The sequence below is a fragment of the Nannospalax galili genome, unplaced genomic scaffold, assembly GCF_000622305.1.
Source record: "Nannospalax galili isolate Female #2095 unplaced genomic scaffold, S.galili_v1.0 scaffold1013, whole genome shotgun sequence".
Classification (NCBI taxonomy): Eukaryota; Metazoa; Chordata; class Mammalia; order Rodentia; family Spalacidae; genus Nannospalax; species Nannospalax galili.
Genome location: NW_008333410.1, coordinates 176,351 through 193,684, shown reverse-complemented (window position 1 = coordinate 193,684; position 17,334 = coordinate 176,351). Strand labels below are relative to the sequence as shown.

At 41.1% G+C, this 17,334-nt stretch overlaps 1 protein-coding gene across 6 annotated transcripts in view; it reads right to left on the bottom strand.

Annotated features, from left to right (window-relative positions):
* The window catches only part of Foxp1 (forkhead box P1), a 425,908-nt gene that overhangs the window by 257,823 nt on the left and 150,751 nt on the right, over positions 1–17,334 (bottom strand). For all 6 annotated transcript variants that reach the window (XM_017796949.2, XM_008828278.3, XM_017796947.2 and 3 more), the window contains exon 3: positions 5,422–5,612. In XM_017796949.2, coding sequence (XP_017652438.1) covers positions 5,422–5,601 — 180 coding nt within the window. In that variant the 5' untranslated portion in view covers positions 5,602–5,612. The remainder of the gene's footprint in view (positions 1–5,421; positions 5,613–17,334) is intronic.

The following is a 17,334-nucleotide window of genomic DNA, read 5'->3' as shown; positions in this document are numbered from 1 at the left end:
TGATATATTTGCATAGAACCTACACGTCCTCCCATATATATTAAAATCACCTTATTACTTATAATACCCAATGCAATGCAAATGCTATGCAAGAAGTTGCTACATTAGTGTTTAAGGACTAATGACAAGAAGACATGTACATATTCAGTACAGACACAATTTCCCTCTGAAATCTTAGATCCTGGTGACTCTGTTAATACAGAGCCAATGGATACAAGGAACTGACTGTAATTCTACTGCCTAAGTATTTATGGTTCTTGTGGATTCCTCTGAGTATGCTCTACATATCCTCTGAATGTACAACACACTCTACCCAAATCCCAGTGGGCTCATACTGTCTCTTTGAGCTTCCAGGGTTCAGTGTAACAATTAAAACTCTACTGTCCTCAATGTCTCCCTGGCCAAACACAACTTGGGGGGGGGGTCACTTTTCTTCCTTCCCAGGGTTTTTTGAAGAGAGCTTCCCTACCCTTTTTCCTTTCTTATTTCCTGATAGTCACTGACTAATTTCTCCTTTTGTTTATTTGAAACATGCATTCTCTCTTTGGACCAAAAAGTCCAACATTTTCAACCAAATGTCAAAAAAACTGTACAAAATAAGTACCTCATGTACATAGTCCTTAAATAAGCCTTACCCAAATTGCAAGAACAGTTTATCTTTCTCAAATGACTTTCTCACTGACTCCCTATAAACTGCTCTCTTCATACACAAAGTCAGCCACATCTCAAACCACAGCCACCATAGCACTCTGTGCGGTGACTTACACACAATAAATTTTTGGTGGTACCAAAAAATTTATTCCCCCCCCCAAAAGCACCCATCATTAAAAGGAATGTTGTTAAGAAATAGCTGTTTTATTTAACAGCTATTCATTTTTATTGAATAAACATTTTCTAGTATGCATTCTGTTAATTGACCTGACAGCATATGCTGTATATGGAGAAACTTCTAAACATTATGTTCTATGTAATATGCTTATCTGAAAACGCTCTCATTTGCAGCAATATGGAAATAAAATTCTGCTTTCTAAAATTCAAGACTTTTAAATTGCATTAATCCACACAGTTTATGAAATTGCTCTGGACATTTTAAAATCCTTTCTTTAAGGGAGAGAAAAAAACTTGAACAATCGGTAATAGTATTTGTTGCTGAGTTTCATAATGGAGTAGGCGATCCCCAATACAGAACTTACAGACAGAAACAGGGCAGGCTTAAGAGGAAGTAAAGAGCAGTCATGGCATGGGGTAAAGAATTACTCAAGGACTGCAAGGGAATGTTCAGAAACTATCAAATTACATTATTAGAAAGCCATTGTTGTAATAGTTTCAGGGCCCAGATATAAATAGAGCTGAAACATTATAGATAATATATTTAGTTTTGAGGAAGGAAGACAGTTCAGAGTGTGTTGGCGGGCTCCTCCAACTAATGGCAGCACCTCTCCTGGACTGGTAGCTTCTGAGTGATGATGCGTCTTCCAGACCAGCATCCTCTTCCTCTACCTAGAGGGCATGAGCAGCATTCTGCTGGGTAGAAACCACGGTGAACTATAAGGGTGCAGGCTTGCCGTCTGGAGTGGCAATTCATCTCCCAACAGCTGCTGCCCTTGTGGGACAGTCGCCCAAGGTTAGCAGATATTCTGATTTTTCAAGAGAGTTTGAAAAAGCATGCTTCCTCCCATTTCTCCAGGTTGTCAACTAGACAATTCTTTAAAACAAATTCAACTTGGGACTTAGGAAACCTGTGAAACTGCTATAGGAGTGACTCTTCGTCAGAGCCCTACTTTCTGAAAAGGGCACTTTCTATAATTTGGAGTCCTGAATGGCAATAAGAAGCAAACATGGAGCTTTGCATTTCCTTATTTTAAATTCCCCCTATCTCGCCCATGGCTCGGGTGCAAGTGGAAAATTCTATAACATTCAGTTTAACTCCCGGTGTAATTAACTCATTTTTACACCAGGCCTTCTGAAGCCAGATCTTTGTGTGCCATAGACTTGTGACATATTTTACAGTTCTAATTCTCCTCCACTGTCCTACATTAATCAAAGCTGTAACCCCTGTTGTCTTTGTACTACAGAATCAGAATGTGCCCCTGGCGAGGAATGGGGGAAAAGTCAACAGGAATTAAATTTCAATGCAACTGTTTACTCAACTGTGGCCTGCAGTTATTGAAATTTTATCCGTGGTTTTGTGTGACTACCACGGTAATGAATTCAGCATGGCTGGGATTTTCTCATGCTGGTAGTCTCTCAAGTAAAAACCTGCGGCAGAAAGATGACGAAAACCACCCAGGTCCACCCGTGACACTCACAATTTCTCCAAGCTGTTTAAGTGTTGTTTTCAGTGTGGAAGAAAGCTCTGATACCTTCAAGCCTGTGAAGTGTTTTTAAGCCTGTACCTTTTCTTCCGTCACGTACAGATTTCCCTTTTCCCCAGCAACCTGTTAAGAAACTACATAAGGGAATCAAAACAGCTGTCAACATTTTATTTTAAAAGGCCTAAAAGGGTTTGCCGGCCACAAAAAGTGGGGTTTTAGCCACAATCCCAGACCGAACTGATATCTTTCTTCCTCAAACATATCAATGGCCAATAGACAGAAAATTACTGTGAAGTATTTTTTCTAGTTGCAAAATGCAATCAAAATGATATACTTAAACTTTGTATCAATATCCATGACAACAAATTTTCTAAAATGATCATAGCCAAGGTAAAGAAGACATTATAACAACTTAGTTATACTACTGATTATTTTTAAGGAAGATGGATTGAAATGTGCTTCCAGAATTTTCTTATGTGCAGTTCACTTGTCACTGCTGAGAGAGAGAGAGAGAGAGAGAGAGAGAGAGAGAGAGAGAGAGAGAATGCGGTAGATGTATTGAATATGTAAATTTTTAGGGCTGGTTTAAAGAGATTTTTGTTTAATTGAGATTTGCTTACAATGTATTTTCATGACAGTCAGATCCCCTCCACCCCCACCTAACTACTCCCACTTCTATTTAATTATTATTTTTTAAGGCCTATTAAATCTAATCTGTGCAATTAGTTTTTGTTTAAAACTGTTTATTACATTCCTGTGTCTGTTTGGGGGTGGGGGATGAAAGGCGATTTCTAGGAATTGGTTCTCTCCTTCCACAGTGTGGGTTCCAAGGATCAAACTTGGGTCCTCAGACTTGTTGGCACCTTTACCTGCTGAGATCCTGCTGGCCCCTTGGTTAAATATTTCAATATTCTGAATATTTGTCAGTTCTTCAGGTAAAATTCAAAAGAAGTCAATCACTCATTTATTTAGCTAATGCACTCTAAATACTAATTACTCGGGATACAAATCGTATCAGTCAATAACTCTATCTCAACTACTTCATAAAGATACATAAAGATCTTGACTTCTCTCTTGTAATGGCATAGAAAATGCGCTCTAAAAAATACCAACTATTTATCTAACCATCAATAGCTGAGAATATCACATAAATGTACATTAGCACTAATACCCTACTGCCATTTGCTGCTGGGTTTTGCTAACAATTTCACTGGTTAGAATTCAGCAATTTGCATTAATTTAAATGTACAAAATGAATACACCACCAGCATCGTAAATTCTAGCTCATAGGGTGCCTGAGGTGGAGGCAGAAATGGTCGGGGTGACAAGGAAAGAGATCAAGTCACTCACAGGAAGCCTCTGAACTAAAACGAGGCTAGTCTGCCCCTTTCCCTTTTGTTCTCTTTTCTTGCCTTTTCCACCTGACGGGTTCCACAGTCGAATGTTGCTTCTACCAATTTTTAATGGGCCCACTGTCTAGGAACCCCTTATATTTTAGTACATGCCTATAATCCCACAACTTGGAAGGTGAAGGCAGGAGGTCAGGAATTCATGGTCAGCTTTGGCTATATAGTCATTCCAAGACCAGCCTGGACGACATGAGAATCTGTCCAAAAAAATAAAAGGATGCCAAACAAACCAAGGGGGAAAAAGTCTTAGCAAGGAGCTCTATGCCTAACAGGAATGGATCTTAGATTCAGATTTTAAGAAAGTAGTCTGAGGGGCTGGAGAAATGACTCAGTGTTAAGAGCACTGGCTGCTCATGCAGAGGACCCAGGTTCAGTTCCCAGCATCCACATGGCAGCTAACAACCATCTGCAACTCCAGTTCCAGGGGACCTGACACCCTCTTCTGGCCTCTGCAGGCACTGTACACATACGTGCACTTACATGTAAGTAAAACACTAATACACAGGAAATAAAAATAAATACATTAAAAAGTAATAAAGTTCTTTTTTAAAAAAAAGCAGTTTGAAAGATTTACTTCTCTTAAAGCATTTCTCAATTTCTCTATGAAAAACTTACAGAAATTCCCAAGATGTATCATTCTTTTTAGTTTTATTTATGTATTTATTTTTTGACACAGGGTCTCAGTATATAGTCCTGGCTAGCCTGGAACTGGCTCTGTAGATCAGACTGGCCTTGAACTCACAGAGATCTGCTGCCCGTCTCCCAAGTCCTGGGATTAAAGAAGTTCACCACCAAATCAGCTCATTCTTTTTCTTTTTAATGTCTGTTTACAAATAGTACCATAGCTATGAACAAAACAGAGGCACGAAGGACAGAAAAAAAATGCAATAACCACTGTCTGTTATCAGTAACAAAAATTCACAATATTGTCTGATCCCAGAGGTTGGGAAGCCAAAGCCAGTCTTCAAGGAAGTGCATTTAAAATTGGATTTTTGCCAACATAATACCATGTCTTCTTGGGTCACCTGTACCATTGAGAAATGTCTCACCAGTCACTCCCAAGGGCCTATTTATACCATGGAAGGAGAAGAATGGGAATGAGAATATCCCAACTGAAGAGCATGTTGCAGAGGCCACAACAGGAGATGAGTTAAAACACCACTAAGGCTTAGCCAACAGCATCTGCCCCAGGAATCCAAGAAATGTATCCAAATACCCATACCCTTCTTCCAAGTAGGGGAAATCTTTTCCCAGGCTGAGGCCTGCCTTAGAAACAGAGGCCCGTTATCTACCAGGTCCACCTGTATTTCTATTTTTTCCTATTCTCATCATTTACCTACTTTTTCCCCCGTGTCTCTTCATTTCTTTCATCTCTCATCTCTGATTTTTTTTCTTCACAAGGCTTAACCCTGTTTTTTTTCATTACTATTGTATTTCTCGATCATTTATCTAAAGTATAGATGGCCATTTTTCCAAAGAGTAATTTTAAACAAAGGGTTAAAGTTTAGGTGAAGTGTTGAGAGTCACTCAATGTTAGGTCTATGCTCCCAAGGCTTGGAAAATGAATCTCTGAAGCCAGGCACCAGGATCTATGGAAGGCTGGTGCCTATGAAGATGCTGCTTACAGAGAGAAAGATGTACCTAAAACATGGACAGTGGCTGAACTCCCACCCACACCCCGACTCCCAGGCAAGTACCTGCTGTTGCTGCTGTTGGACGTGGGCAAGGTCTGCAGGCCCCAGGTCTACCGCAGGTGCCTCCCCGTTGGACCGGGCGTCACGAAGCGCCCCACACTCTAGTAAGTGGTTGCCACCACTTGACCCGTTCTGGATGGCTGATCCGTTACTTTTTGTCTCAGACCCAGATTCTTGCATCATGACTCAAAAACCTAAGAGAAAGATTTCCAGAGGGGTGGGGGTGAAGAAGAGAGAGAAAAAAAGCAGCTGTTAAAAACAGTTGTCCATAAGGAAAAGGGTTCTTTCTTACATGCTGCCAGACTCTGGGAACAGTTGTTGTTTCCTTTCACTCTGGTTTTCCCTCATTAGTGGACTGTTCCCCTTCTTTAGGAGTACAGAGATGTCACTCCCCATTCAAGTTCCAGTATGGTTTAACTTTAGGAAAAATCATTTCAGGTGAGCCTAGAATTTAGGAGTCAAAGTCTCCAATGATATTTGGTTGTTTTGCTTAAAAACAGAGTAAATCATCACACAAGGCATAACTTTAAATATTATCAGTTGCAGGTGCTCTGGGCAATGCAAAGTTCTTAGAGAAGAAATATTCTCCAATTTCGCTCTCTCAAGTGATGACACACACTATGACGAGGCCCCTTGAGGGAATTTGTGCTGAAAACCTTGTAGTCAAACGCCCAAAGTGCTTTTAAGGATTTTGAATCCTTGGTATTATTCAGGCAGTTCAAAATTGGTCACTCCTGTAAGATAGGCCACTTTTAGAAATAGGAGCGAAAAGAAGGTCCACTTTTCAGACAATGAAGAAATTCAGACTATGATCTTTGTTATACAGCTTGGGCTCTCTTGAGAAATCACATTCAATGTTAGTTTTTCTTGTGGTGAATTGCTGACTGCCAGGATGGTGTGGGAGCCTGGGTTCAATCCTCAGTATTACCGAATAGTAAATAAATTAATTAAAAAAACAAAGTGCTAAAATGACTACTAGAAAAAATATATAGTGTAAAATAGAGAAATAGATATGTTATCTCCTTTTAGTTATTTATTTTTGTTTTTGGAGATCAGGTTCCATTATGTAGGCTGACTTCAAACTTGTAATGCTTCTGTCTTAACCGCCCAGGTGAGGGTATTACTGGCAAGGGCCAACAAACCTGGCACCACTATTTCACTCTTGTTACTCTCTGACTGAGCACAGCACCATTATCCTGAAAAGCCAGTTTAGCTCAGGGCTCAATTAAAGTGTCCAACTATGACAAAGGATATTTACTGATACCTACTGTTACTATCTATGGATAGCAAGTACTGTGTTCCACCACCACAATACAGGGGATTTATGTGCATTCTGTAGTTTCCGATAACGATAACTAGCCCCAGTTTTCAGATAAGAAAACTGAGGTTTGGGTTGGGAAGATGGTTCAGTGAATAACAATACTTGCTACACAGGCCTGACAGCTGAGTTAGATCCCAGAACCCAGGTAAAACCTGGATGTAGCATGGCAAGTGTCTGAATTCCCAGCCCACCTGTAGGAAATGAGATTCAGAGTCAAGAGAATCTCCAGGTCATCAGCCAGGTAGCCTGGCTAATGTAGCAGCAAACAGACACTTGTGTGAGACCCTTAAACACAGTGGAAAGGTGAGGACTGACATCCAAAGTTGTCCTCTGATCTTTATACATATGTACAGACATGCAGGTGCCTGCACTCACCCACATACAAAAGGTTTCTTTTTTTAAAGAATAAAATAAAACCAAGGCCGCATGTGTTACTTTAATTTGTCCACTCTGCATCATAGCTAGCCATGGTGGGCTCAGGAGTGGTAGAACTTCACTTTGATGTCAAAGCTTTTACACATAGCTTGTTTTCTGAAGGCTGAGGTACAGGGTTATGAGCCAAGTTCACAGACTCGGACTTGGAAAGGAAAAATATTAGTCACTAAAGGAAACAGTCAGTTCAAACATCAAAGCTGAGAAATGCCTGAATAATTAAGACTTTAATGTGAAATCCCAACCCCAGATGGAAGGACAAAAGACATTTCATTCAAATTTGTCCCCATCACAGAAGGACACCCGGGTAGGTGGTAGCACCTATTTCTCCCCTACTGCACGAATGTGACGAAAGTAAAATTTAAACATTCTGGACACTTTTGCAGAAGATTGTCCTTCTGATAAAAACTGATGGAAGCCTGTTTACTGAAACTTGCACAAAACCCCAATGGAAGAGTAATAACAAAAAATTCACACCTTCATTTCCTTGTGTGCATAATAGGACGCAGCTACAATGCAGAGTTTGCACACCCGAAGACATATTTTAAAAAAATATTTTATTTTATGTGTATGAGTGTATTATTTGCATGTGTATAACTTCACCCGTGTTGTGCAATGACCTCGGAGGTGAGAATAGGGTGTTGGATCCCCTGGAACTGGAGTTAGGACTTGTTGGCCACCATGTGGGTGCTGGGGATCAAACCCTGGTCCTCTGTAAGAACAACCAGTGCTTTTAACAGCTGAGCCAACTCTCCAGCCCCTGAAGGTGTATTTTTTTTAATTAATCTGATTTTGGAGTGGATTAAGAATGACATTTTTTGTTAACAGGTGTGAAGCAAACTCAGAAACAGCAGCTGATTCACTCTTTGGATCAGACCTTCTAATAATTGTTGTCCTTTAGAAACTGCATGCAGCTCCTTACTGCCCACAGAATAGAATCTATCAAAACAGAACAAAAAACCCAGGGAAACAAAACACCTCTCAAAAGAAAAGAAAAAAAAGGAAAAGAAAAGAAAGACAGTGTTTTCCTTCCTTAAAATGCAAGACAGAGCTGGGTGTGGTGGCGATGCCTTTTAACCCAGCAATGCTTGTAATCCCAGCACTCCAGCACATGGGAGGAGGCAGAAGCAAGTAGATGTCTGTGAGATCGAGGTCAGCCTGGTCTTCACAGAGAGTTCCAGGGCTGCGGATGATAGATAGATAGATAGATGATAGATAGATAGATAGATAGATGATAGATTAGATGATAGATAGATAGATAGATAGATATGATAGATAGATAGATGATAGATAGATAGATAGATAGATAGATAGATAGATAGATAGATAGATAAAATAGGCAACAAGACAAAAATATCTTGTTCATCTCCACAAACCCAAATGGGTGAAACTAGGGTTATTTTTCTCAGTGTTTCAGTTTTTCTTCTATACACATGCCATTTGTAGTGTTTGGGCACTTAAGAGAACAGGTAATAGGCAGATCAGTGGTAGAGCACTAGCCTAGTAAAAAAGACACCCTAAATTCCATGTCAAAACACGGGAATATGTGCCTTAGAGTAGTTAGCATGTAAATCCTTTTAACTATTAGTTATGACACACATATATCTAAATAGAACAGATGTTTTCCCACCTTTTGGAAAGCCTGCCCATGTCAGAAAGCAGATTCAAAAGACAAATGTATTGCCTGTACATGTCTCCATGCCTGCCCCAGACTGCAGCATATACAGCCATACATTTTGTCCTGATGAAACAAACCAATAGAGGAGTGTTGCCTTCAAACCACGTGACTGGGTGGATGTGGGGCCTGAGAGCAGGTGTCTAGGAGCCTGTCCCCACTTTGGTTTCCTTGGGTGACACCATCCTGGTGGGTGGAGTAAGAACCATTTCTGATGCACAATTCTATGAGAAGCCTCTGCTTTTGCTCTGCTCAGTTCCAGAGAAGACTGCCAAGTCCGCCAGTACGAGTTGGGCAGGCGTGGAGCCAAGCAGCTTGGCTTGTGAATCGGGTTTGTGAGAGTGCAGGCTTTGGGACCAAAACCGTATAAAAGATTATTTTGGTCTAAGGATGTCCTTAATTAGTCAAGTGCTAACAGTAGTAGGTAGGCTGGAAGATTTAAAATTTCCCATAATGTACCACATCAATCAGGAGAAAACAGCTTTTTGAAAAGCACATGTAAAAAATGAGTGCCTGTGTCTAAGAGCATTTCCAACAGCGTCTGGGCCAGGAATGCTTCTGTCAAACATCCCAAGCCAGTTAATATGCTTTTATGTCTCTATATAAACCCATCTGATACACTTCTCAAACTCCCAACAGGTCTCCAAGGGGAAGATAAGGTCATAAATGTTATCCCCATTTCATAGACAAGAAAACTGATGCTCCCATGATTGAGACAGATGAAGTCATAATGACTCACCATCTCGGACATGAGCTTGTCCATCCAATAAATGATTGAGACTTTCTTCTTAGGAGCCTTTGGCTACTTGGTGAATGAATAAATCAGCCAAAAGAAATTCCAGAAGACAAAAGGGTGGCAGGTGGGCAAAGAGAAAGCGTTAATATACATACAGGGAGCCCAGGAGCCCTTTCAAGGAAACAACTGAATCTTTCTTTTTCTTCTGACTTTACACAGTCAAAGTCAGCTGACAACAAGCACATGGCTGGGAGAAGACTGTCTCCACTACGAAGCACTTTACCCTCTTTTCTTAGGGGAAGCATGTGTGTCCCAGGAACTCTGCTTGCATAACCTCTGCCCCGCTTACCAAAGGACCATCTTGCTCCATGACAAACTGAGAATATGACACAACGTGTCTATTGTGTCTATGGTGCTTGAATGTGATGGCCAGGCACATGGCGGACTCAGCAAGCCATACCCATTAACCTGTCCAGTCTCTAGAATGAGGCCAAGTCTTTACCCCATCTCCCTTACAGCTTCTCCCCATGAGCAGGACCTGCTTAAAACACCCAATTCATCTACTGCTACCTTAAAAGGGCCGACTCTGCCATGCCATAGCAGCTGGGAGGTGGGCATACGGAAGCCCAAAGCATCCATTTTTCCTCTTGCTTAGAACTATGGCAGAGCCTGCAATTTCAAATACTCCATTTTGTTCTGGGGGAACTTGCAGAAAAAGGATAAGAACTGAGCTTTGCATGCTTGTTTATTGTTGTTGCCAACAGAGCTGCTCTGTGGAAGCCTTCTGGAAAATTCATAATGTCCAGGCCAATGTATTTATAGTAAATTAAAGCGTGGCTTTATTATTATGATTATTTCCTTGGTTACAGTGTTGATGCTGAAAATTTAGGGAAAATAAAGCCCTTGTTATCATGCTTGTGAAAGATTTTAAGCTAACAAAAAGTTCAGTCTTGATTCCAGAGCAGTTAATTAAGGTTGACCAAGTCAGGCAGAAGTAAATTAACTTGGCTGATCAATTATTTATATGAAGCAGAACAAATGCCCTTAAAGAACTTGGTCTGTTCACAAAAGGATGTATAAATTAAACCAAACATAGTTTTGTAAAATATGTTTCTACTGCTATGGGCAGAAGAGATGTTCATGGTGAAGTCACTGTCAGAAAAATGATTAGAGGAATCCTATACCACCATCACCACCCATTCAAAGGGGAAAACCCTCTTCTTCACTGTACATCATATCCTAGAAAAGAAGGGAAAGGGATGCATTGTGGAAGAGACAACAAAGCTTGGGAGGGAGGGAGCCAGGGAGCCAGGGAGCCAGGGAGGGAGCCAGGGAGGGAGCCAGGGAGGGAACCATGAATATCATGATTTCAGAAATACTGAACATGATATCTCTTACTTTCTGATCAGTTACTTAATAGTTCGTAGACTGAAAAAGTATAAGGGTGGGAGGTAGGCTAGCTTTATTTTTAGGAGAACTTTTTTTTTCTTCAAATTTTACTTATTTTATGGATGTGTTTTGCTTGCATGTATGTAAGTGTACCTGTGAGTGCAATGCCTGTGGGGGCCAGAAGAGGACATTGGATTCCCTGGAACTGGAGTTATAGATGGTTTTTAGCCACCATGTAGATGCTGGGTACCAAACCGGGGTCCTCTGCAAGAGGAGCCAGTGCTCTTAACCACTGAACCATCTCTCCAGCTCAGAAAAGGACTTATCAGTTACTCATGATGTATCAAGATTTCTAAACCCTTGATAATCAATAATCATGTATTTAACATTCAAGAAAAAAAGATAACCCTGCCTTAAGTAAGATGAAAAATTATATATTTCCTTCTGTTGAGCAAATGAACTTGTTTGTAGGGCAACAAAAGGCAAACAAAGGGGTTTCAAGGAACAAGGTACAGCTATTTGGGCGGGGGGTGGCCTGGAACATTAAGTCGGCTCCATCCTCTAATTACCTATATGTTGCTCCCATTCAAGACAGAGGAAATGAAACAGCAGACAACATCTTAGAGGCAAGTGGGAGGCTCTTGTGGACAAGTTGTGGGACTAGGGACATCATAGACCTCACGATAAGGCATGTGTTTGTTACCCTTCACCTGGTAGCAGGGAAGAGTGGAAGGTGCACTAGAGGGACCACACTCGGGGTTAGGAAACAAGAAACGAGAGAGGCTGACAGAGGAAGCCCGGTTAGCCACACAGTAAGGAGTGGCTCTGCACAGCACAGCAGAACAGCAAAGAAAGTAAGAGGGGCTGGGGACAGACCAAACAAGAGACTATTACAACAGCTCATTCATTTTCTCCCCTGCGATCACCTGGACAAACCATGAATGAACCCTTCAAATCCCAGCCTTTGTCTCTCCACAGCCCCCACCATTCCCATTTTAAGGAGAGACCACCCAAGAGCCAAGTGCAAGAAGAGAAGTCAGGGGTGCTGACTGTGTTATGAAGGCACCATCTTCCAATACCAAGTTTTCATAATTATAACAGAAAGGCGTAAATTTTCTAATGCATGGCAGTTCAAAAAGTAATCAAGGGAATGAGCCTCAGGGCTATTTTAATGTATGCAAAGCTAGTGACCCACAGTAAATGGGAGGTAAGCTACAATGAATGCAAAGTAATGCACACACACTAAAGTCCTGGTCTGATGAGGGACGGCTAAAATTAACACCCAATTAATTTCCGAATTGACAAACAAATGAAACCCATAAATCTACTTTCTCATTAATTTTCTTGTGGTATAATTTAAAGCAGTAATATGAGGGCAAAAACTGAGCATTATCCATCATAAATATCAGAAAGATAGCACTGTAACACCATAAATTATGCATATTACCTGTTGTTAAAAATGATTTATGTATTATCAACATTATCACGCACTATGGAGGTCTAGATCTATCTTTTGAAAATCTGGAATTTTAGTTAGAAAAAGTTCAGGAGCAATGGAGCTGTCAAATGCATGTTTTAAAACAAAAACAAAACCCATGTGGCCCCTTATTGTGTCATATGGGAGAAAAGAGCAAAGCTGGAATGGGCACAGGTCTCAATGACCAGGGTGAATACCATGGGATGATGGGTATCATCTCCAAAGGCAAGGGAAACTGATCAGTTCACCCTAGCAAGCAAAAGGATGACTCCTATCCTGCCCTCGGGATGCTGGGAGTGAAGAATCTGATGCAACGATGGAGGCGCAGACACACATACAACGGATGCACCTCAGATGCCCAGGTTTAGGACATCCAACACAAGGGGCAAGGCACCCTAGCTGAAGGTCACAAAATTATCCTTCATTTCAACATTGTAATATAGTGACTGTCTTGCCTTCCTCCAGTTTATAAAAGGGAAAAATCAGAAATCATAGAAACCAGTTTGTGCTCATCAATTAAACCAGAGTTTATATTTATCATCTAAATGGAGAGGGAGACACTTAGATTACAGTTTCCGTTTCAGGCTGGGGAGGGGGTTTAATCAGTAAAATTCCTGCTTTGTAAACTAAGGATCTGAGGTCTACATCCAGAACCTACACAGAAAGCTGGGCATGGTGGTACACACTTGTGATCCCAGTGCTGGGGAGGCAGAGACAGGCAGATCCCTGGAGTTTGCTGGCCAGCCAGTCCAGCCTATTTAGGTGAGAGCTCCAGGGCAGTCAGGAAAATGCTCTCAAAATAAGATGTACATTCCAGAGGAGTGAATAATCCCCCAAACTGTCCTCTGGCCTCCCCACACTCATGCACACACAGACACAGACACAGACTCACATACATACATGCATACACATTTCCATTTTCAGCTTGCTTCACTTACTAAATAATAAAAATTTTTAGCTCTAATTTTGTTTCCAAGTGCTCTTTCCACATAAGAGAAATTTGACAAAGAATTGCTAGATTTGTGACTACATGATTACATGACTGAAAAAACCAAGTCCAATGTCTTGATCAGACAGAACTGACGTCTGTTCTAGTCATCAACTTTTTGCCAACTTTGAAAGACACTCTACTTCCTGTAATTATCTGGAAGGAGTAACTTGTGGCAACTTGAAGTTCAGTAACTTGAATCATTAAATCATGCTGTCTTTTTCTTTTCCTTTGCTTTTCTTCTTTCTTTCTTTCTTTGTTTTTGTGGAGCTTAAGGATAGGACCTAGGGCTTTGCACATGCTAGACTAGTACTCTGTCAGTAAAATATATCCTCAACCCTTGTATGTTTGAGACAGGGTCTTACCACATAGACAAGCCAGTCTTTACTCAGTTTTCTGCCTTAGCCTCCCAAGTGCTGAGATTAGAGGCATTCACCACCATACCCAGGAGAGTCATGCTAAATCTCAGTAGAAATAGGACTGTCTCAGTTATTGAAAATTCAAGATAATTTCACCCAAAGGAAGGAAAAAAAGACCTTATCCTAACTCATGGTGGTGAGTATTTAATATATACAAAAGCAATTCAGACGGACTGGAAATGGTAGAGAACAGGATGTTTAATTTCCCCTGTAAGCCATGACGTAGGATAGAGTTGGCAGAATAGGCTGGCAATAAAATAATCTTCCTAACAAAAGCCATGGTTTCCCTTCTTCATCAGGCTTTCAGTATGAAAACAGGAGGATTCACATTTCCAAGAAGAAAGAATTCCTCACTATACCATGGCAGCAATGGTCTCGAGAACCACTGTCACCATCTTAAGCAAGCTTTCTGGACACTGTGATCTCGATAAGTCCTCAGTGAGCCTAGGCAACAAGCCCCCCCAACTCTGAAAACTGCATATGTCTAGCTTAGAGTTTTAGATATTTGACTCCAATGGATCTTTCTCTTTTCTGTCGGTAGACAGGAGGTTAGGTACTGTTGTGATAGCAACTGTGGCCAAGCTATGTTACTGAGAAGGCCCCAGCTAGGAAATACACTATCAATGAGAATGTGTACCCACTCCCCAGCATATTAAGACAGCCTTGCTAACGTCATTAAAGGAGACCGAAAGAGAATTTTGCCAATCCAGGGTAGGCTGTTTGCTTTGCCACAAGGAAGCCGCTGAAGGTCAGGCATGACGGGGCCAGGTGTTTCGGAGAACAGAGTTAAAAAGTGTGCCTACCCAAGAAAATAGATTTTAAGTTTGAGAACTAACAAAGCTGGCTGAACTTTAATCATTAGAACATTCAAATGGCTGAACTCGCCCATAAAGAGCCCAATAGAATAAAGTGACCAGCAACCAGCTCAGAGAAGCATTTTTTTTTTCATTTCCATATTTCATATAATTTAATGTACACAAGGCCAGATTCATCATGTCCATTAATGAGTGGCGTGTTCGATGACACACTTCATGTGTCTGCCGCTTTGCCTGCAGCCCCTAACCACTCAGGTGGCCAAAGCGAACAATATGTTCATAGCAACACGGCAACCCAATGAATGCATGCCATCAGGACTCTGTTGCTTGCGTTTCTCTGTTATATGAAAGGAACAATTATTTAATTTTATCCTTCAAAAACTCCAATAGATACTCATACATATCTTACCCCCGAAAGTTGCTCTCCCAGATAGATTAGCAACCCTTCTCTGTGATAAAAGGCACCATTTGCCACTGACGGTCAGAGGCCTCTGGCCTCCACCCGCACCATACCCTGGGCTGCAGCTTTAACACAGAGCAAGTGCTGGGGGTCTAGCCTGGCATTAAAGAAGAGGCAAATTCAGAAGCAGCAAGTAATAATCATTTTTTCTTAAAAAAAAAAAAAATCTAACAACAAAGATGGCGTGAGCTGAGTTTTGTCTGCTGTCTGCAAGACAAGACAAAGGACTAAGCCTTATCTGCAAAGGATCCCATGGGACAAAAGTCTTGCACACAAAGCAGAATTAAGAAAGTGAGGCTTACTTAACTACAAATGGTATAAAGCATAAAGTCTATTTTTTAAAAGAAATAGGGAAGAAAGACAAGTTAGGGTGGAAACACTGGCCATTTAGAATATAAAACATTTATGTTAAGGGTGCACACAGTTCCTTCTGAGTTAAAGACTTACACCGCAGTAGATGGTTTTAGAGTACACTGAGGTAAACGTTAACCTCCTTGTCTCAGACTTAACAGAGGATACACACAATGACCAAGATCAAGCCAACCCCAAATGACAACACGTAAGACACAAAGCAGGCACACAAAATGAAATCCAACGACTGTACCTTCTGAATGGCGCTGCCCTCATTTCACAGCTCTAAACTTTTCCTCCTATACCTTTTAAGTCCTTGTTTGTTCCACAAAGAATTTTCTAGCCATCTGATGCTCTATGACTGAGCTAGTGGCCTTTCAGAAGAGCTCGCCCCTCTCTGAAGAAAGCAAACAACTGCATAGATATCATTACACTAAGGAAATCTCTTAGAAAAACCAAACAAGTTGCTAATCTCTCCAGCCCCTTCATCCAAGCAAGAGATAAGAAAAGCAAACCTAAGTCTGTTTCAACCACATTCCAGGGACAAGTTCCCCTTTTTCTTTATCAAAATTCTAGCATTTAAGTCTTGTGTGTGTATTTGTGTGTGGTTATTTTTTTTTTCTTTTTAAACAGACCTTACAGGATAAACTGCTGCTCCCACCCGCAAACAAAGCAATATTTGTTTAATAAAGATTGCTGCCATGGGTACAGTAAACAGGGGGCCCAGCATTTGTGTTTATGAACAAACACATCATCTTACCAGAGCAATTTAACATTAACCAGGTGGAATAATCAACAGATTTCATAGGTGACACCAGGGGCAGGGCTAAGGTAAACAGAGCTAGGGAGGAGAAAGGGGCCACTCTCCTGGAATCAAGGTCGAGGTAAGGAGGTAAATGCATCAGAGAGTCAACAGCTGGGGAGAAGGCAAGATAAACAAGCAGTCATTCTTGTGACATTTAGAGAGGCAGGAAGGTTGTAAGTTACATGGATCAGCTGCTGACCACCATGAAATCCAACCAGTTGGAGACCAAGCCTGCTTGTTTGCACAATGCCATGTTTGCTTCTAAACAGCAATTTGCTGTTACCAACCTCCTCCCCATTGCTCACCATCATTTAAGCCAGGGTACAGCAAGTGGAATCTGCTTAACTCTTTCCCTCGGGTTAAAAAGGAAAGAAAACCACAACCACAAAATACAGAGACATACCCCCCTCCCTGCCCCAAGAGAAGCAGGTCACCCCAAAGCAGGCAGGCAAAGCTGAGACAACCCAGTTTTATTTCCTGGTTTGCAGATGAGAATAAGGTGCCAGCACGGTTTAAAGCACTAAAGGCTGGATTTGGACCCAGCTTTTAGAAGCCTTCATCGTTTTCATGCTTAACTAATCTACATTCATTTCCCAGGCTCATCTTTTATCAATGAAATATATGGGTCAAACAGACTCTTCCAGAAAGAAAGCCCTGTTGCTTCTTTTCCCCCTGTATGCAAAGCTTCTGTTCCGAAATGCCTGTAAGCCCACTGGGCCAACACATACATGCATAATACTCTCACAGACTCTGTAAAAATCATGTAATGATGGGGTCCTTAAAAAAAGAAGACATAAATATCAGTTGATTGTATGTGATAGTAACAACGCTCAGGAGTTTCTTGTCAGATGAGCATTAAAAACAAAACTGTAGCTCTTCAAACCCCAGAATGAACTAATGCAACACGTCCATTAGAAAGAAACATTTAATCTGGTCTAGAGAGATGGCTCAGCAGTTAAGAACATTGACTGTTCTTGCAGAAGACCCAGGTTCGAATCCCAGCACCCACATGGCAGGTAACAACTATCCATAACTCCAGTTCCAGGAA